At 38.6% G+C, this 21555-nt stretch overlaps 1 protein-coding gene across 1 annotated transcript in view; it reads left to right on the forward strand.

The window, feature by feature from the left end:
* tspan15 (tetraspanin 15) overlaps positions 1-21555 on the forward strand; it is a 37276-nt gene that overhangs the window by 5381 nt on the left and 10340 nt on the right. Inside the window, exons 2-6 of the mRNA XM_023953536.1 lie at positions 420-605; positions 3825-3899; positions 7137-7232; positions 20457-20573; positions 21275-21325. Coding sequence (XP_023809304.1) covers positions 420-605; positions 3825-3899; positions 7137-7232; positions 20457-20573; positions 21275-21325 — 525 coding nt within the window. The remainder of the gene's footprint in view (positions 1-419; positions 606-3824; positions 3900-7136; positions 7233-20456; positions 20574-21274; positions 21326-21555) is intronic.

Consider the following 21555-nt stretch of genomic DNA (forward strand, 5'->3'; position numbering starts at 1 on the left):
CAAGCAGGAGCTGTTTAGCCTGGGCTGAATCAGAGATGGAGTGTCTAAAAATGATCCGTTCGAGGTCGCACTTCAATGGCAAAATGAAAAAAGAACACAAACCCATAGAACTGATATTAAAAGGAATTCTTTCACCAAAGGTTCACCTTCTACCTAAACGAAAGGTTTGAATACGTTTTTACAGTCAGAAACTTCATTTTTATATTCAGCTTTTTTTTGTCTGTGTGAGATTCACCACATGTGTGCAGTTTTATTTTTCTCTTTTGCTTATTTTCAAAGTAAAGGCTGTAAACATGATAAAAACTTATAGATGGAACGTTTTGGACTTTGGTCTACACACTGGTTTTGTTTTACCACAGTTCTTTAATTTCGATCTCTTAATCTGTTCCACTGTAACTGTTGTTCCTTTATGTTTCCAGACCATAGGCAGCGCCCTTCTAGCCATTGGGATCTATGCTGAGGTGGAGAGGCAGCGTTACAAGTCGCTGCATGGAGCGTTTTTGGCCCCTTCCATCATCCTGATCCTGCAGGGATTAGTCATGTTTGTTGTGTCCCTCATTGGAGCCATTGGTTCATTAAGGGACAACCGAGCATTGCTGAAGACGGTAAGTGTTCATTCAGAAGCAACATAGATTACATTAGAAGTTCATGTTTGTCTTTAATAATTCTTAAATGTCATTATTTCTATTCATTTCAGTAACTGTTTCACCCTAATCATTTGCATTTTCTAAACATTAAAAATCCTTTGGCTTGAGCCTTTTATTAAACAGTTTAATTAAATTTCTTAGTTTTCTAACAGAATTTTGATGAGATGTCTTGTTCATAGCTCTCTTACAGGCTCTCTTACAGGAGTATTAACTTAATCAAATAGTCACAACTTCACCTTTACTACACCCAGCAGGTTCCTTTAAAACAAAATTGCAGGGAAACATTAATTTAATAATATTTACATTCATCTTCAATAAGACAAGTGAATTTAGAAAAGTGAATAGTGAATTTCCCCATCGTGGGATAAAGTTATCTAATCTAATCAAAACAACTCTAAAATTATAAAAATAAAGGTTTTCCTGTGTCAAATACAATGTAAAAAATTGATTTTTTTACTCAGAACTTTTATCCCTTTTTCCCACAAAACTTTTTCAGTAGAAAAGTACTGAGTACTTTTTAACAGAAGGAATTACGGTTTGTAAAATTAGAAAAAACAATTTTTTGTTTTTGTTGGAGAGCATTTAAACAGATGGATGATGGGAAGTAGGGGCGGGCCTACTTCACACCAACAGTCCCACCCACAACTCTGAAGTAAATTTGTAATGAGCTCCTGCCGCTTTGCAGAAACTATGTCTTAGAAAATGACTCAGGTTTTTTGATTTAGCTAAAAACAGCATAATCATAATTAAAACCACTGGGAGCACTTAAAAATAGATCAGAGTGTGACTTTAACAGTGAGTGGAAAAAATAGCTGAAATGTTCTTCTAGTATAATTGTTGATCAGACCTGCCTGACAGTTTAAAAGACATTTCCGTTTCTGTACCCTCAGCATGGAGCAGCCTCAGTGCTGGGATGTTGGCGAGTTTACTTGAGTACAGTTGCTTAAGGCCCTTCCCAAGCATTCCCTTTAGATTAGGGTAACAACTCTGATCTGGTTATCTGAAATGCTTAACTTCAGTCTTGTTTCACTGTTTTCTTGAGTAACAACCTGCATGCTCAGGGCCATTGTCTTGCTACATGACCCACTTTCTTGTGAGATTCACCTCCAGTACAGATGTCCAGCACCAGTAAAGCACACATGGAGCTCTAAGCAGACATCATTTCTGAACTGAGGCCTAATAGAAACAAAGCTAACATTAAACTATAGGAAAGAACACTATATATTTTGCTGCCTATGATGTCAGTGAAGTGATAAAATATTCCAAATATAAAATGGTTGCATAAATCTATAGTTTATATTCATTCATTCATTCATTCATCTTCTTGAACGTTTTTCCCTTTCTGGGTCACGCGGGTTGCCGGAGCCTATCCCGGCCACTCGGGCGTAGGCAAGGGATGCTCTGGACTGGTCGCCAGTCTGTCGCAGGGTAGAATATCCTCAATCACACGTCCATTCACTCTCACAGTCACACCTATGGACAATTTAGAGTTGCCAATCAACCTATGAAGCATGTTTTTGGACAGTGGGAGGAAGCCGGAGATCCCGGAGAGAACCCACGCATGCACGGGGAGAACATGCAAACTCCACACAGAAAGGTCCTCCCTATAGTTTATATGTCAGCATTAAATTTACTGCATTGACTTTGGTTTTAGTGTTCGGGACAGTATGGAGATTGGCACATGAGGATTTGTATTTGCTTTTCACAAGGGCTTCTTGAAGAAATTGAAAGAAAGTAGTTACTCTGATGAGAGACAACACTAAGCAAGCAGGGAGAAGCTGAGGGGAGTTTGTTTATCGTGAACAGCCAGCCTGCAGCTTTAGTCATGGAATCATATAGTTGATTGTCCTCCTATTTCAGCACTGACTTTTAAAGTTTATTAAAAGAGAACATTTTTAGACGGCTTTAATTATGCGTTAATTCTGATAATGCACATGTCAAAGGCCATTAACCCACTTATACCATGGTCACTTACAAAATAAATAAATATTCAATCAGTTTTTAGTGCTTTATTATTGTTATTTTTTCTTTTTGGATCGCTTTTTTCACACAAAAAACTGTTTGTTACATTTAGCTGCGGAGTGGCAACGCACTCTGCCGCTCTGATCTACGATCTTCACTGCAACAGAAAAGGAAAGCGATTTACAAGCTGAACGTCACGATGGTTGTTTTAAATAAGCCAGCGCAGTGATATGGAACATTTAAGCTATGTAATCGGAACTTCTTTTTTAGCCGTGGTATCGCTGTGTTATATCACTTTTTATACCATGGTCCGGGTGAATACTTGATACTGATTGGCTGCTGGGTGTGCATTAAAAAGTGATATTGTACAGTGATAACCGCATGCCTAATAAAGGAGTTCCGGTCACATAGCATAAATGTTCCATATCACTACGCTTGGCTTTTTCTTTAAAACTACCTTTTGCTTCATCATCTGGACAAAAACAAGCAGCAAGAGGTGAACTTTCTCTCTGATCTGATGCTCTATGCTGATCATGACGATCAGCATAGAGCATAGAGATATCGTTTTCTTTGCCGCTGCAGTCGAGGTCCGCGCCGGCTGAGCCGGCAAGGGGCATGTTGTCACAGTTGTCACGGTTGTCACGTGACAATGCGTAACAAATGGTCCGCTTTTTGTGAAAGAAGTGATCCAAACCAAAAAAATAACAAGAATAAAGTACTAACAGCGGAATATTTATTTCATTTGTAAGTGACCATAAGCGGGTCAAAGGAAGAAGGAGGAAAGAAGTCAGATCTGCAGCCCATTGTCATTAATGGGTCGGGTGTGAAGAGAGTACAAAGCTTCAAGGACCTTGGTGGGCACATTGATGAAGTCCTCAGATGGAGCTCAAACACTACAGAGGTAATGAAAAAGGCCCAACAGCGTCTTCACTTCCTGAGGATCCTCAGGAGGGTCAACCTGAAGAAAGAGCTGCTGGTTGCTGGTTCAGGCGTCCACGTCGTGCTTTAATTTCTGTTAATGCAAACTTCGTCGGCCATTAACCCTTACTTAATCCACATCCAGCAGCCAATCAGAATCGAGTATTCATCCAGACCATGATATAGCATTAATTAAGCCAAGTTACTGAAGTGCATGTGTAAAGACCCTCTGTGATGCACCTGTCTGACACATCAAATAATTTCATATATATGTATTCTGTTGTTGTTTTGTTTCAGTTCATGTATACCCTGGCAGTGTGTTTAGTCGTGCAGCTGCTTGGTGGAATCGTGGTATTGGTGCTTCGCACCCAGGTGAGCTCAACTCCTTTATCAGTTCCTGAATCCTCATACCTGAATCCTGCAAAAAAATCTGTTTGTTTGCTTTTTGTTTTTACATTTTACGACATTTTTATAGTAAGCATTTTGAGTAACCTTTTCGAAATTGCACTGTTTGAAACAGCAGATACATGAATCTCTGAGTTTTTTGTTTTGTTTTTAATTTTATTTTTTATTTTCTTAAGCCAGACCATGAACGAACATGAATGAACACAGGTCAGCCAACAGGACCTAAAGGTTACCATTTGCTGATATTGAATACTCAATCCAGTAAACTCAGCTACTATGATCCTTCGCCAATCCATTGTAGAGCTTTATTGCAGATGTTTACACTATTAAACAGCAAATATCTCTATTCTGTAAGGAGTTTTCAACATAAAACAGGATCACTTTAAGAATATGGAACCAAACGGCCATTCCAATTAACTTAGAAAACATTTTTAAGGTGAGCAACAACTTTATCCTTTATTCTACTAGTATTTGAGTGGCAAATCTCTTGATAAATACATCGTTTTGACATGACCACAAACCTCTGAGAATTGGGAGGAATCAGATAAATGTGCTAATCCGATCTGACAAGTTTACACGCACTTTATCTGATGATCACAAAACGTGTCTGTTTTTGTCTGGACAATACTTGTATGTTTGGTGAGGGGTGTTTAAGAGTCTCTTTTGTGAATTTTTATTCTTTTTAAAATGTAGTCCCATCTGCATTATGAAAGAGACCGCTATGATCTTGGAAATACCCTAACATGGAAGCTGATGGGCATGAAGAGTATGTGATATGTGTTAAAAAAGAAGAGATCAGCCCCTTGTCTTTCACTGAAATTGTGATTATGCCCCTTTCAATAGATAAAAAGATACCGTCTATACAAATATCAGATTATTGGGGGAAGATTTTGATGTTTTTATCAGATTTTTCATAATCAGATTATTTCCAATATCTGAAGGGGAAATGGATTCTCTTTTTTTAGGTGATTTATTTAAAAAATCAGATTACTTAAGAAAATAAATTTGGTATTCACTCCCATTGCCAAGCTAAAACTTCTTGTACTTTTACTTGGAATACATTTCAAAGTTGCATACAAAGTACAAATAACACTTCCCCAAAATGTGCCCATTTCTAAAAACAGCTTAGTTTTTTCTTAAATGTTTCATTTTTTTTATTTTTAATCTGTAAAGATCCAACTTCTTTTTTTACCTATAGGCTAATAACACATTTACAAAGTGTCTTAGTTGATAAGGGACTGTGTTGAGCTTCAGTGGTTTTCAAAGGTATCCCAGAGGTTTTTGGATTGCGATGACACGGCAGTCTTTCATGCAGTACCGCCTGAGGTTGTGGAATCACGCACATCCAACTGTGCTTTCTGGTTTCGTTCTTTGTGTTCCCTCAACTCTCTGGATTGCTTAAAATGTCAGTCACTTCAGGTGATAAAAGACTGAATCTCTTGGCAGTTTCGGACTGAGGAGTTTGTTTGTGCTTTATTATTTTCTAGTTAAACCAGTCGATGGTTCTTTTCATAAAGTGCTGAAACCTAACTTCCTCCCTCAGAAAGACAAAGAGCTGCATTTCCTGCGCTTTTGCGCCTGGGGCAGTTAGTCATTATTGCTTTCTATGTAACACAGCAGGCCTGGACTGTGCTGGCCAAATGCTCTGACAACTGTATTGAGGTAAAAGCACAAAGGAAAAAGACCCTCTAACATGAATTGAAACATGATTGTAACATTTGTTTTGATAGTTTTGGTTTATTTTCCACATAAATAAACCAAATACACATAATGAACTGAAAAATGTATTTCTTTTTCCTAATTTATGAGTTTCCTAAAATGGAAACATGCTGACCATTGCCACAAAAAATAGTACTATTGTCAAAAAAACATGTTTAAATAAGTGAAATTAGTTGTTTGTTTGTTTTTTAGTAGGGATGGTTTTTATCAGATTTGCTCCTGTCAGATCTGCAGTGTCCTGGTGAAGTCTTTGTCTAGAGCCATTAGTCTCACAGCTTGAGAAGAGAAAAGGCATTTTCTTCTAATCTGGTAGGAGTCATGTAGTTCATTATTCAGAAGGTTTTGAACAAAAATGTAATTTTATAAAGTGGACAGGAAGCTGGACATGTACATATAAAGATTGAACAGACTTGAGCTATTATCCTTTCTAAAAATGGGTGTGCATTAAGCATAATGCAGAAAAAAAATTCTAAGTCTTTTTGGAAACTGAAAAGCATAATACAGTTAATGGTTTGTAAAATTACTGAATGACGTCTTAACTTTCTATGATTTGAGTCATTCCTGAGAAGTTTTTCATGTATTGTACAATTTTAGATGCGATTATGTTGACATAACTACAATTACCTATTGTCTATTACTGAGAGAAATAAATTTGTCTATAATTAGTCTTTGAGAAGCAGGTCTAATGTCTTAAAACCTAAGCTGTGTCAAAGAGAAAAAAATCAAGTCTTGTTTCTGCCTTTTGTTTTTGTCTAATTATCTCTTTAAATAACTGTTGCTTGTGCAGTAATAAAAGTATCTTGGTAATCATTACTTGTTTTTGTCTTTCAAAGAAAATGACAATTATGTCTATACATGAGAGGGATCATAAAAGTCAAACATAACAAATGATGGTGGCATAAATATTACTCCGTACTACAAAGGAACTTCAGACAAAACTTCAGACAAAAGATGCAAAAGCATTAAAAAAAATGATTCTGTTATAGTTTTAACTACCTGGGTTTAATTCTCCTGATATATATTAACCTGTCCAGCTAACGGCATCTGCCTACAGCAGCAGGAACTATCCAGCCATGTACGATCACAGGGGTTAAGTTACTTTTGCTGTTGTTTTCACTTTTTATTCCCCCATTTCCTTGAGAATAAATTTGAATAAACTCTTAATTCTCATGACGGTTTTACAGTACTGTCAAATAAACTTGCTCTATCAAAAAGTCATTTAGTTCAGTGTTTGGTAATATGCTCAGGTTTTACAATCTGCCGTTAAAAAATGCAGTTTTGGAGACGGACTTCACAGTGACGCCAGAATGAGGCTGCTGGATGTGAGCGTTTTTATGTGCATTGATATTCCAGTTGAGTGTCTCTGGCATCTTCTTCTATCACAGGTCTCGTTTCCGTAGCTTTTAGATTGTATATATTCAGACTTCAGCAGTGGTATAACCTTAGTGCCGTTCAGACAAAATAACACGTTTTCTTTTCTTATAGACAACGGAGGTATTTAGCAAGGTTGCCCGGAAGGGCATGAAGAACTACTATGATGACCTGGACTTCAAAAACATCATGGACTATGTTCAAAAGAAGGTAAGGAGACGCTCCTTTCAATTTCTCTAGTCAATGTAAAGTGGCGAGAACAGAGGAGAACCAGGAGAAGCTACTTGGTATGTCTTTGCATTTAAAACCATATTACTGTCAATATCGATGAAACTCTGTGGTGGTGTCATGGAGTGCCATTACACCTTCTACCCAGTAGGTGGAGATGACCAAAGATGTGTTGTAGCATTTATTTTGTAAGCGGCAGAAGAAGATTAAAGGTGGATCTTGTTAACTGAGCAGGCTTTTTTTTTTTAACAACACAACATATTGGCGACAAGGAATGGCTTGGCTGGGAATTTTGCTGCCCCTGTAGAGCTGTGATGGTGTGGAATTTTTGATCACCGCGGTGATGAACCAACAGTGGGCACTGTGTCGCCGTTAACCGCAGCCCCCCCCCCCAAAAAAAACACACAAAATTCCCTGGCAACCACGTCGTAAATTCTTTATTAACAAATAACAGTAACAACTAACTACTACCTATCTAACTAATGAACTAACTATATAGACTATGACTATGTGTATGTGTGTCAGCACGATGCGTGTGTAGGAGGAAGGAGCGCACACAAGTGTGTTGGGGTGCGTGTTGATTCCTCTGCAGCGGACCGCTCTCGAGCTGCACGCGAGTTTCACCTGTGCTCTCTGGTACAGACATCTTCTCAGAATATTGTATATTGTCCAGTAACAAACAGACTGCAGACACTTTGTCACCTTTCCGGCAGCCATGAGCCTGACACCCATGAAGAACCCCGCCTTTGTTTATACAGAGACGTTGCTGCACAAAATAGTTCTCAAACAAAACATGTAGTTATATTCATCGCACTCTAACAGTGCGTGTTCATGTTTGGTGTTACAGAGTGAAGGAGAACAGTAATAACCCCCCCCCCACACACACACACAAAATCCTCTGGCGGGCGGCCGTGTCGCGCACTCAAGAACGCACGCAGCTTGTAATGGAAATAAATACAATTGAAATGAATAATTAAAATGCAGTAAATTAGTCGTGTTTCCTCGCGAAACGGAAACTTCTGTTGTAGAATGAGGATGTGTGTGTGCTGCTGAAACCCTGAGCGCTGGTGTGTGCAAGTAGAGGGAGCGTGTGCAGCGAGCAGCTCAAGAGGCTAGAGGCGCGGCACAGGGAGTGAAGGAGAACAGTAATAAAAGGTTTCCCCCAGAAGCCCTTGAAGTCTGAACACAGGACTAGCAGAAAAAGTAAATTATCAGCAAAGATGAATGTGTTCAATGTGTTTATTGATGTTCCAATCACGCCCCATATGCAGAACTTTAAAAACAAAAGAAAGTGCGGTGATGCGGTTATCGTCAAACCCCTATGCCTCTGCATTCCTACAGAAAACTGGTGTAATCGAACTGTAATCGAATCGTACTTGTTTAAGAAGAGGACGGAACCAGCCTTAACAGCAGTCTGATGTGCAAAGTCTCTATGCGTGCACCTGAGGGACTTACAATTACTGTTGACCTCCTGGTTGATACTGTATCTGCAGTTTCCATTCTCCCTATGTGCCTGTACCAGAAACATTATTGTCAAATCCCACTTACCACAGCAATAAGAAGATTAGTTACTTACTTAGGAGAGCCTATTTCTGTATTGGGCTGCTTGGAACTGACAGTGACTAATGGGACAAGCTGTGCCATAAACGTGGATATGGTGTCAACTGGAAACCCGTTAAAGGGCTTGGATCTTTTCAATGCTCTGAACCTAGTTATCAAAGATGGCCGGGTCAGTGCAGCAGTGCTTTCTCCAGCTGTGCCTTCTACTTTAACACATTCTTCGGTCTCTGTACAGTACACAGCTTCTGCCAACAACCTCGAGGAATCCCAAAATAGTTCTGACCAACTGGGACTAGTGACAGGTCTTGAGAACGTTGTTGGTTGACTGTTTGTCTGGTTTACCTGTCTCTCCTCCTCCACCACACGACGAGTTGGACATGGTAGCACTGGTGGCTAATGTGGACTTTGCTGCTGTCACCAAAGACCAGTTGATCCAGGCCTGCCTGGACTGTCCTGTGTTGCAACAGGTTATAGTTTATCTTCATGATGGCTGACCACGTAATGCAAAAGCTCTTTTAACCTACAATCGCATCCAAGCAGACCTGCCTGAAAAAGATGCTTACCTGATCCGTGGATCCCATCGTCTTGTCATTCCCACAGCTCTGCGATCTCAGCTTATACAGCTGGCTCACGACACACACCTAGGTATTGTTGGGACCAAACAAATTCTGAGAGCTCTATTGTTGGCCTGGTATGCATGTTGACGTGGAAGCTGCCTTTTTGAAGCATTAATACTTATTAGTATTGACTGTTTTCTCAACAAAGTTTGTGTTTGTTACTTGGAACAAAACATTTTTCTAACCCTGGCACTATAGAAACCATAAAATTTGATTAAAAACTTTTGACATTTTGGGCAATTTTTTTTCTTCACACCTTTCTGGGGAACCCAGTTTTTCTCTTGTGTTGACCTCTTGCTGACAATTTACCAAGAAGGTTGATTGAGAATATCTTCCAAAATTTAATGATAACCTAAAGACTCATGATAGAAAACATGACTTCAGATTTATGGATTTGTGTGTCTAAAGCAGGTTTGTTTGGTTCAAAGCTGAACTCTGAGCCAAAAACTTTATACAGTGATCAAAGACGACTGATCAAACAGCAAACTGAATGGCCTCCACTGACTGGCACTGTCTGAGCAAAGGCTGTTTGCTTTGTATGTGCATGTTATAATGGAACACAAACAGTTCTGTGAGCAGAAAATATATTATTGTAATGGAACATTTCTGATCTGTAAGCTGTTTGATCTTCATATAGCTCAGATAGATCCACGTTCCGGTTTTCAGCTGCTCAATTTGTTGTTGTCATTTCCCTTTTAGCTGCTTCTACAGTAATGTGTGTGCTTGAAGGACTTAGAAGAGGCTGTGTAAAAACACCTTCAATTCATTTAGCTTCAAATGAGGGATATGGATGTTGTGTCCCAGCTGTGCACCGGTTTGCTGGAGTAAACATGGGTTTTGCCACTCTGTCCTAAATTTATTTTCATTGCTCCATAGTACTCTATTTAGTTTCCTGTGGGAAAGAAAACAAATAATGTTACTCAACTGAAATAAAAAATCTGTCCTTTTTTGGTTTAGCTTACAGTACTTATGTGTGTGTGTCGATGCTGAAAGTAGCGTAAAAAAATTATTTACCTTTAAGGTGATGGCACAGGGCTAATCAGCTTAAGCCCCTTTCTCAGTAATGAAAGGACTAAAATTAAAGAACATGACATTTGTACTAAAACTGACTCTGTGATTTAGGGGCCACTAAATCAACTTAAAGCGGAATATGAAAACAAAAATCCTGCTTCTTTAAAGGAACACAACCTTTTATAAAAGATAGCAACATGCATTACTGCTATAGGATAAACTGAGGTGCACTTTGAAAAGGATGATAAATCTGTGTCCTATTGATAGGTGCAACTAATTTAAAGTGACATATGGTCCTTTTCATAATAGAAAAAGTACAAGGGGCCCTCCTCTCATAACCTGCTATACAAGGTAAAATACATTTTTGATGGTCTCTCCAGCATCCCAAAAGATGCAAACGAGAGCTGTGTGCTCCTTCAGGGCGATAGCTTTCCTCTGGCAGATCTCATTCTATGTGTCTTGTGTTTCTGTGCACGAGTTTTGGAAGTAATTACATATCATACAACAAATCATACAGCATCCAGATGATCATTAAATTCAAGTTGCATTTCTGCTTTAATGTAGCAGGTGTTGTAGGTGATACGTGTTCATTAAAAGCATAGGTTTTTGCAGAATGCAGAATCAATTATTTTCCTCTGCTGTGGAAATCTGTGGTTTGAATGTGCTATCGCATTGATGCAGGCTAAAGAGGAGATGTCTGGCTTCAGGCAGAGTGTGTGTTGGAGCAGGGTAAAACTGAAAGCAGATGCACAGTCGCAGTGTTGAACAACTCAATTAGTTTCTTTCCTGCTGTTGAATTTGTCGACTTTTGGTGATTTTTCACTAAAAATAAATCTATACTAGCACAAAGTTCCAACAGACTTTTGAAAATTTTACACAAAGATTTGAAGAGCAGCGGTTGGTCTAAATGGAAATCTTAATACCAGGTTTATGAGTGAAGCTCAAATTAGAAAAATGTTTTCTTCATCAACATTGGGGCATTTAAAGTTTCTCAAAACAAACATCTAGGCCGGTCAGGTGGTCGGTTGGCAGCTGGACTGTCTGGAATCCATAAAAGACCAGAACAGGTTCTGCTGCACACACTGCATCTTTGGGATGCAAAGGAGCACGTCCAGCTAAAGACTTTTGTCCCTGGAATGACAGACTCAGAAGGTCTTTTGTTCCATCTGCAATAAGACTGTCAATTCCTTTGAGGCAGAGGAAAAAAAGAAAGTTCCATCCACTAAGAAGAAAAATGTTTTTGTTTTAAACCACACTAAACGTCTTTTGATCTATTGTACAAGCGTTTCCAGTTGTTTTCTAGGACATAGTTTAGTAGTTCATTAAAAAATCACTGTTTGTATGGAGTAAGCCCACCTCCACTTTCCATTATCCATCTGTTTACACACTCCATCTAGCTTACAGCCCCTCACAACCCCAACCTAACATAATGGTTGCAACAAAAATGGCAAGCAATATTGGAGCTATCCAACCGTAAAGTTTTGAGCCAGATGCCAGTTCAGATGAAGAAAGCAAAGACGTACATGGATCAATTCATCGGAATGGAGAGGAGCAGTAAGCTTGAGGCTTGTCAATTGTAGCTTTTACATAACAGCTACAAGCTTTTTCCAATGGCTTTTTTTTTTCTGTGTGCATCTGATTCACAACGACTATATAGAGAAATACTTTTCTTTATCTATGTCTTCAATCATTGGGAAAATGCCACAAAAACAGGTTAAGAAAACACCAAAAAAACAAGTTTTCATGAGTGTGGATCTTTAAATGTGAATAGTTTGTGTAAACTTTAGGGTCTGCTAATCTATGAGTTATAAGCACTAGCGCTATAAATCTGAATCTAAACCTGACCTAAAACTGGTGCCTGTATAACATAACCGGGATGAACTTTATAGAAGTGTCTTTGTCTCTTCTGAGGCATTCTTTTAAGGTGTCATGTATGAAACCCAGCCTTGATTGTTAAAGTCTGCCTTGAAGTTCGTAAGCCTTGCAATCTTTTTATTGATATATATATATATACATTTACTAGACGATAGCTAAACTTTAGCTTTAGTGAAGTATAAAAAAAAAAAATTAACCCTTGTGCTATCCTAGGGACTTTAACATTGGGAGTTGGGTCATCTAGACCCACTAGACAGGGCGCTGAACCTTTTTTCTTCAATGATTTGTGATCTTCACTGGTGTCCATGGATTACATGAACTCTTTCCACCTTTATCCACCTTTGTCATGGTAGGGAGAACAGGTAACTGTAAGGGTGGGGTCTTCTAAGATAGCATAAGGGTTAACTAATACCCTTTTTTATTCCCTATTGGGGTTTAAGAAAGTATTTTTGAATTTAATTGAAATTGATTTAAAAATATTTTGCCAAAGCTGGTCTTTTTCAACTTTAACATTCATCAAAATCCAATTCAACTGGTAAAAAAATGTATCCCAGCACGTTTTTTTATTTCTATAGGAAAACATTTAAATACTTTGCATTTAACCTTTAAGAGGATGTTAGAAGGGTTTGGATTTTTCTCAAAAATCGGCAAATAAATGGGGAAGAATTTGACTCTAGAAATTACAGTTCCTTTTTAAAAACAAAAAACTTTTAATCCTGCTTTTTCTTACGTTTTCTTTTGTGGTTCGGGGGTTTCAACATCCCAACATTTTAAAACAAACACTATTTTCGATATGATGGAAAACTCTTTGCTAGAATATTTTCTCGTTATCCTCTAAAGCTCCTGGCTGTCTCAAGTGTTATGCAGCAGAATTGAATTTAAGCATTTCCCACACGACTCAGAGGAAACCATATGAGCAGAACTTTGACTAGGAGAGTGGGAATAATGACAGGAATTTCAATGCAGCACTTTGTGTGTTTTGATTAAATTGCAAATATTCAGACAACTAGAAGATGTATTTATTTTCTGCTGAATCCTCACTTGAGTGTTATGATTTGCCGAGTATAAACCATCTATTCAAGTGATTTTCCTAGTTTTTACGTAGGAGTTCCTTCTTGAACTTTTTTTATGTTAATGTGTATTCTATCTCCCATCAAGCTCTAGACAGCCTCAAAGAAAATCATTTTTGGCTATTTGCATTTCATATCAGGTATGTGTCATGTCATCTTTCAGCTGAATCATTTTCTGTGAATAAAATGGGTCAGATTAACATCCTCTGGGAGATGTTAAATAATTACAAAAAAAGTCATCAGGAATAAAATCTCTTTTAATTCTGCCCTAAAAGTAGAATGTGTCTGTTTGATGCTCTGCATAATTAGCAGTGCATGTTTTCTGTCAAGTTCTTAAATAAAACTATTAAGCTTTTGTGTAACACATGATTTTCCCCATAGTAACACTTCATTATTATAGCAACTCTCTCTCTCTCTCTCTCTCTCTCTCTCTCTCTCTCTCTCTCTCTCTCTCTCTCTCTCTCTCTCTCTCTCTCTCTCTCTCTCTCTCTCTCTCTCTCTCTCTCTCTCTCTCTCTCTCTCTCTCTCTCTCTCTCTCTCTCTCTCTCTCTCTCTCTCTCTCTCTCTCTCTCTCTCTCTCTCTCTCTCTCTCTCTCTCTCTCTCTCTCTCTCTCTCTCTCTCTCTCTCTCTCTCTCTCTCTCTCTCTCTCTCTCTCTCTCTCTCTCTCTCTCTCTCTCTCTCTCTCTCTCTCTCTCTCTCTCTCTCTCTCTCTCTTCTCTCTCTCTCTCTCTCTCTCTCTCTCTCTCTCTCTCTCTCTCTCTCTCTCTCTCTCTCTCTCTCTCTCTCTCTCTCTCTCTCTCTCTCTCTCTCTCTCTCTCTCTCTAAAAATAAATAAATCACCTGTTCCCACTATGACAGATAAGGCAATTATTGGTCTGTCTCGTACAGAAACCAGGCACAAGAACAAAGATCCAACATTTTAAATGCTGCCACTGCAACCAACAGCAAAGAGGAAGATTTGAGCACTGAAACTTAGAGGAGGAAGTGTTGATTGAAAAGCACAAATACAGATTTAAACACCAACATCTGAATGTAAGCGGGAACACTTGGAATATGGCAGAAAAGGTTTTTAAGGAAAGCATAATAATAACTGAAATAACGTTAGAGGGAGACGGTGGCTGGATAGCTTAATTGGCTGCATGCAGGACTGATGCACGAGAAACCAGGGTTTGTTTCCCAGGGGGCGTGAGGAGCTGAATCCAGCGTGGGTCCTTAGGCAAGACCCTTCATGCTACTTCCTAACTATGTACCACGAGGGGGCCCGGTTCTGGGTCTCCCTGTGCCGGTCCCCACCCTGGATATAATACAGGGTTGTGTTAGGAAGGGCATTTGGTGTAAAACTCTTTTGAGGTCAGTGAAAGCTGATCTGCTGTGGCGACCGTTGAGGGGATATGCTGAAAGGTGAACAACAATGTTAAAGAGAGATCTCTAAATTTAAAACTACAACACTAAATATAGATAATGATCTCTTCTCATATGTTTGTCAGAAACCTCAATTCTGACCTTTTTATAACATGTCTATTGTTAGACATATAAGATAATTTTGGGTCTCTTTTAAATAATTCACAGTTTTTACAGTTAATTGAAAACAATAAAGGGCTATATTGTTCCTCCTGCAACTAAGGAATAGATTAAATACAGTATTTATTCCCTCCTTGGTACTAAAGAAAGGTTGTCCAGTTATTCTTGAATGGCCATTTAGATCTTTCTGTATTGTTTTCTCAGCCAGAGACTTTTCTCAGAAGTGAAAAATGCAATTTAAAAACAGAAAATTTCTAAACCATAAATGTATAAAAGAAAGGAAGAGAATGCCTCTTGAGAAGAATATCTAGCTGACTAATGGACCTTTTTCTCCAGTGGCCATGCCTGCATCTGTCTTCAGCACAGCGGAAGAGGAGGCTGCCACAATTACAGTGTCAGATTAATCAAACGGGAAATTTTAATAAAGACAAATGTCTTAGTGCACCAAACCAGTTGGTCCATTTTTTTGTTTTTAAATTTGAAAAGATGTTGGTAATGGTTAGTAAGGTGGCACACTGCCTCATAATCATTTTATAGCTGGAGGGTATGCTATTTATTAGTTTATTCTGTTGCTACATGAGTCACTTTTTTTGATATATAGAGCAAGGGATCTTATAGTTCTGCAAAAATCAAAGCCATTGAGACATTTGAACTGACACTTAATTTCCTGTACGGCATGGCTGTTGGACATAAATGTGATCCATTGTTTTTCTAAGTTAATTTTTTGCTTCCTATTTCAAAAGGTGACGTTTTGACAGAACAATATAATGAACAGGACATTTTTTATCAGTGACAAAATGATTGCTTCACATTAAAAGTAGAGGATCAGGTTTAGTGTTTGAAAACAAATTTTTATATACACAGATGAAAAAGATCATAAAGTTTTGAGTCATTAGTTTTGTTTAGAAGAAATGCTTCCCAGCAAGACTTAAATGTAACTAAATCCAATTTAAAGCTCTGCGGTTTGCATTTCAATAAACCACAAGACTTGAGGAAGAATACCTTTTTTGAAATATTACTTGAATGGGTATATTTAATTAATATATATATTCACAACTAGGGATCACCGTTTATTGCAGAAAAGCAAAACCTTTGTACCTGCCAAAGAGTAAACAAATGTACACAGAAATTTAATCTCAATCATGTGCAGTTTTCTTTTCTTTGTCATTCATTGTTAGTTTTGTCTTTCTCTTCGGCTTTTCCCATCAGGGGTCGCCACAGCGAATCATCCTTTTCCACCTCACTCTATCATGGACATCTTCTACCCTAACATTAGCCAACTTCTTGTCCTCTGTTAAGACATCCATATATCTCCTCTTTGGCCGTCCTCTTGCCCTCCTGCCAGGCAGCTCCATCTCCAACATCCTTCTACCAATGTATCCACTGTCCCTCCTCTGAACATGTCCAAACCATCTCAGTCTGGCTTCTCTGACTTTGTCGCTAACACAGGCAACATGAGCCGTCCCTCTGATGTACTCGTTCCTTATCCTGTCTAACCTGGTCACTCCTAAGGAGAACCTCAACATCTTCATCTCCGCTACCTCCATATCAGCCTCTTGTCTCTGTCTCACTGCTACCGTCTCTAACCCATAGAGCAGAGCTGGTCTCACCACTGTCTTGTACACCTTTCCTTTGAGTCTTGCTGACAATCTTCTGTCACACAACACTCCTGACACTTTCCTCCAACCGCTCCAACCTGCCTGCACTCGCCTCTTCACCTCTTTTCCACACTCCCCATCACACTGAACTGTTGACCCCAAGTACTTAAACTCCTGCACCTTCTCCACCTCAGCCCCTTGTAACCTAACGCTTCCACCTTGATCCCTCTCGTTCAGACACATGTATTCTGTCTTACTACGACTGACCTTCATGCCTCTTCTTTCCAGAGCAAACCTCCACCTCTCTAGCTGTTCCTCCACCTGCTCTCTACTCTCACTGCAAATTACAATGTCATCCGCAAACATCATTGTCCAGGGAGATTCCTGTCTTACCTCGTCTGTCAGCCTGTCCATCAGCATAGCAAACAAAAAAGGACTCAAAGCTGATCCTTGGTGTAGTTCCACTTCCACCTTGAACTCCTCTGTCTGACCTACAGCACATCTCACCACCGTCATACTTCTCTCATACATGTCCTGAACTACTCTGACATACTTCTCTGCCACTCCAGACGACCTCATACAGTACCACAGCTCCTCCCTCGGCACCCTGTCATATGCCTTCTCTAAATCTACGAACGCACAATGCAGCTCCTTCTGACCATCTCTGTACTTTTCCATCAACATTCTCAAAGCAAAAATGGCATCAGTGGTGCTCTTACGGGGCATGAAACCATACTGCTGCTCACAAATCTCCACCTTCTTCATAAGCCTGGCTTCCACTACTCTTTCCCACAGCTTCATTGTGTGGCTCATCAACTTTATTCCTCTATAGTTGCTGCAGTTCTGCATGTCACCCTTGTTCTTGAAGATCGGGACCAGAACGCTTCTCCTCCATTCCTCAGGCATCTTCTCACTCTCTAGAACCCTATTGAACAACTTCGTTAGAAACTCCACTGCTGTCTCTCCTAAGCACTTCCATACCTCCACAGGTAGGTCATCAGCTCCACTATATGGGAGGAAAAACTGTTTCAAGGAAGGTCTTACAACCTACGAGCAGAATATAAAAAGTATTTGTACTGGTACCACTGGAATGCAACCAAATCCTATCTTTGAGTGACTTTCAACAGTCTCACAGCTTAATCCAGGAACATCAGTTATAATTTAAAGGGTAAATCCTGTTTGTTTCAAGATCGGTTTTCTGTTCGCCTAATAAGACCTGTAGGATTTTTGCCAGGTCTTTTTTAATGTTGTTAATGGGATGTGATCATCTCTGAAGAATGAGACACTTTATTAGCCTGTTATTAAGCAGTGTTCTCTTCTGAGCCTCATAGGTCCTGATTTATTTGTTTGTTCTACACAACCGTCCATCCATTAGGCAGCAGGTGATTGCAACACTGACAGTCTTTCAGTCAACTGTTGAAATGGATTATCCACTGTGTTACTTTAGATCTTCTGCTATCCTGGCTGACAAGAGCTCTGTTTTGTTGCTAATACTCTAGTCAATTCCAGACCTACACAGTAAGAGTTTCACATCATTTTTCACACAAATATCTACAGTGAACAAGTCTGTCATGTTTATTAAAAACTTCAGCATATATATATATATATATATATATATATATATATATATATATATATATATATATATATATATATATATATATATATATATATATATATATATATATATATATGATGGATTTTTAAAATGATTTTCTGTTGTTTTTGTGGCAACAGGAGTTTATTCTTCGATCTGTCGTCAGTCTGTCAAGTGAAATGAATGCTGAGAAGAAGGGATGCCCACGCTTTGAGCCAGCTGCCCACACAGTCAATCTAACTGACTGATAACCCGTTAATAGCAGGAACCCATGTCATTTGAGCCAATTGTTTTTCATGTTTATTTCTGAGTATTTTCATTTCAAAAAATATTATCAACCAGTTAAGATTAGAGCAAAGAAGGAAAATCTTGAAGATCCACAAGTTTTAGGTCATTTTTTGAGCAGTATCCCCACAACTCTGAAGAAGCCTGAAAATCTAAAATGTCACCATGAAACACTGCTCCTCCTGGTTTTTGATCTTTGTGGTTTCTGTCAAAAGTGTATTGTTTTTGCTGCTTTGTCACTCTTTTTTTTTATTTGACTTCTGACCCATTGCTGTTGGGGTGGGAGGGAAAAGCTCTGCAGACTGCAGACACGAAAGGAACAACATCTTGGCAGACAGGCGTCTTATCAGCATACTGATTACAATGCGTGGTGAAGAGCCACCTCATATTTATTCATTTATTCCTCGTAAGTCTTTATCTCCTGCCTCATCCGATCTTTCTTCCTCACATTCTCCCTCAATAAAATGATTATATGAAAAAGTAACAATCAATCTGAGCCAATACTGTGGAATTGAGGACTTTCTGTAACGCTTTTGCATTCTGATGCGGATTTATAAACAAACTGAAAGAGTACATGTTCTAGTTTTCTGTAGTGGATATTCCATATTTATATGGAATGAGCTGTGCATTGAAATAATTGGTTTGCACAAGTTTGTCACATCTTTACCTTTTCTCCTACTTCCCATTATCTATGTGTAACCCATGGATGTTACTGTAACGCTTAAAGTTCCCCCCTAAAAAGGCAAATCTCCTAAACAAACATGACTAACAAAAATGTTGCTAATCCCAAACCTTAAAGACCGTAACAGAGCAGCAAAATAAAGGGTAAAGCAATACAAATGTATTGATCATTTACGACTTGATTTGAGAAAAGATGAGTTAAAAACAAAGCCAACCATTTTTCTCAAAGAAAAAATCAAAGCTTCTCGTCTTCCATAACTAGTTTTATCTGAGCTCATTTAGTCTTCCCTTAAATAATGATGTTTTCCTTTACCCGAGGGATTGCATCTAATGATGAAAAAGGCAACCAAAAACAATCCTTTGGTGTTATCATTTTGTGGGCTTAGAAACATAAAACAGCCTTAATTTCTTGTTAATGGCTTCAAGGTTTAATGATTTTGGAGGAAACAATTCTTTTTCTATTTTTTTTCTTTTAAATGTTGACTGAGTGTGAAATAAAAGCTTCCCACTGGAAGGATTGGACAGTAGAATCAGGCTTTGTTGTAAACAGTTTGAGATTTGTTATACTTTACAGTGTTCTGTATCAACAAATGAACAACTTGAGTAGTGCATTAAGAGATGCTTAAAATAGAGAATAAAACATGCACACAAGCAATCCCATGCCATGTTTTTTGTTGATTTTATGTTTTTTGTGTTTTTTTTCTCACGATGGAGGACATATATAAAGAAAATTAAGCATAAAACTGCATTTCTGAGTGTGTTTGTTTATTCAAATCATTTTAAATCGCAAGCAGACGAAAAAAATGTGGTGGGAAAAAGCTTGTATCTGTGATGTACAAACTCCAGTTGACAGGCCTCAGGCTCCCTGCTCCGCTCCCTTCTGATGGATCCACTTGCAGACAAATAGATCCATGTATGTCTTCATTTTCCTCGTCTGAGCTGGCATCTGGCTCTAAACTCTAAAGCTGCTGGACAGCAGAGATATTTTTTGTTGCACCGCTAACGTTAGCTCGGAGTTGTGAGTGGTTATAAGCTAGCGAGAGGGGGTGTAAACAAAGGGATGATGGGAAATAAGTTAGGCTTACTCCACCTCCACAACTCGAAGGGCAATTTCTGACGAATTCATGCTGCTCTGCAGAAATGATGTCTTAGAAAATGGCACAGGTTTTTTTTGACTAAAAACTGCATAATCCCAATTAAAAGACCGCTGAGAACGTTTTTACAAAAGATGAAAAGATGATTGTAGTGGGACTTTAAAAATCTTCCATACTTGGTTCCAGCACAGCAAAAATAATGTTTACTGTGCTGTTGTGGATTCACATTTTACCATCTATCCTATCACTTTTGAGCTGTTTCTTTAAACCCTGCTTTGAATTTCTGTCTCTGACAGTTTCGCTGTTGTGGGGCACAAGATTTTAAGGACTGGAAAGTCAATATGTATCACAACTGCTCTGCACCCGGCCCGCTGGCCTGTGGAGTCCCGCACACCTGCTGTTTCACTTCTAAGGTAGGCCTTACCACCACAGCACTACATATATTCAAGGTTTTTTTTTTAGTAATTCTTATAATATTTAACATTTTATAATTTAAAAACACAAACCACTCAAAGGTTTTAAGTTTTACGCTCAAAACAGTGTTGTGCTTAGATTAATGGCACAAAAATCACTCCATAAATGTCTTATTTGAAGCTAGTTAGTAGCTTTCTTGTACAGTGGTCATTTATCGTGTATTACGCTAAAAGAATATCCAGCAAGAGACATAATCTGCAAAGTATACAACTTTATTATTATTTTTGTAATATATCTATTTTACGGTGTAAAACCCTTCAATGCAAACTATATGCACTTTTCTTAGACAAGCATTAACATTTAAACACTTCTTTCGGCTTGAATACTCAATGTTCAAACCTTTATAGAAAAATAAGTCCAGTACAGCCTAGAAATCACATAATTACCAGTATGCAGATTGTAAAGTTTTATTTTTTTTTTAATAAAAAGGCTTCATAAACTGTCGAGTTCACTTGCGATTATGGTGCTTATGGTTTAAACACTTATGGTTGGTTTTTCATGGACAGTCCACCTCCTGTTGTGCTTCTGCAGATAATCTTCCACAAAGTTCCCCTCCTGATAGCTCCATGTTATACAGCACATACACAGTTCTGTTTCTCTTTTAACGCTGTCCTCCTCTGTTGTCTGTTCTTTCTAATAGCCTGGTGAAGTGGTAAACACCTTTTGTGGCTACAAAGCTTTGGAAAAAGAGGTAAGGGCTCAGTCAGCCTCCATACACTCCTTAAAGCAGAACACTTGCTTTAAGAATCTTGAAGATTCTGCCGATGCTTCCCCCTCGTACTGTGGCAGTTGTCTTTGTCACCATAGCCTTACAGAGTATTTTCCAGCATACCAAAGGACAAGTTTAACCTAAAACTGCAGCAAGTTTAATCAATAAATTGAATATAATCCATTTTTGTGAAAGCAAAGCTTTCATTGTCT

Source organism: Oryzias latipes, chromosome 3 (assembly GCF_002234675.1).
Source record: "Oryzias latipes chromosome 3, ASM223467v1".
In the NCBI taxonomy this organism is placed as follows: domain Eukaryota; kingdom Metazoa; phylum Chordata; class Actinopteri; order Beloniformes; family Adrianichthyidae; genus Oryzias; species Oryzias latipes.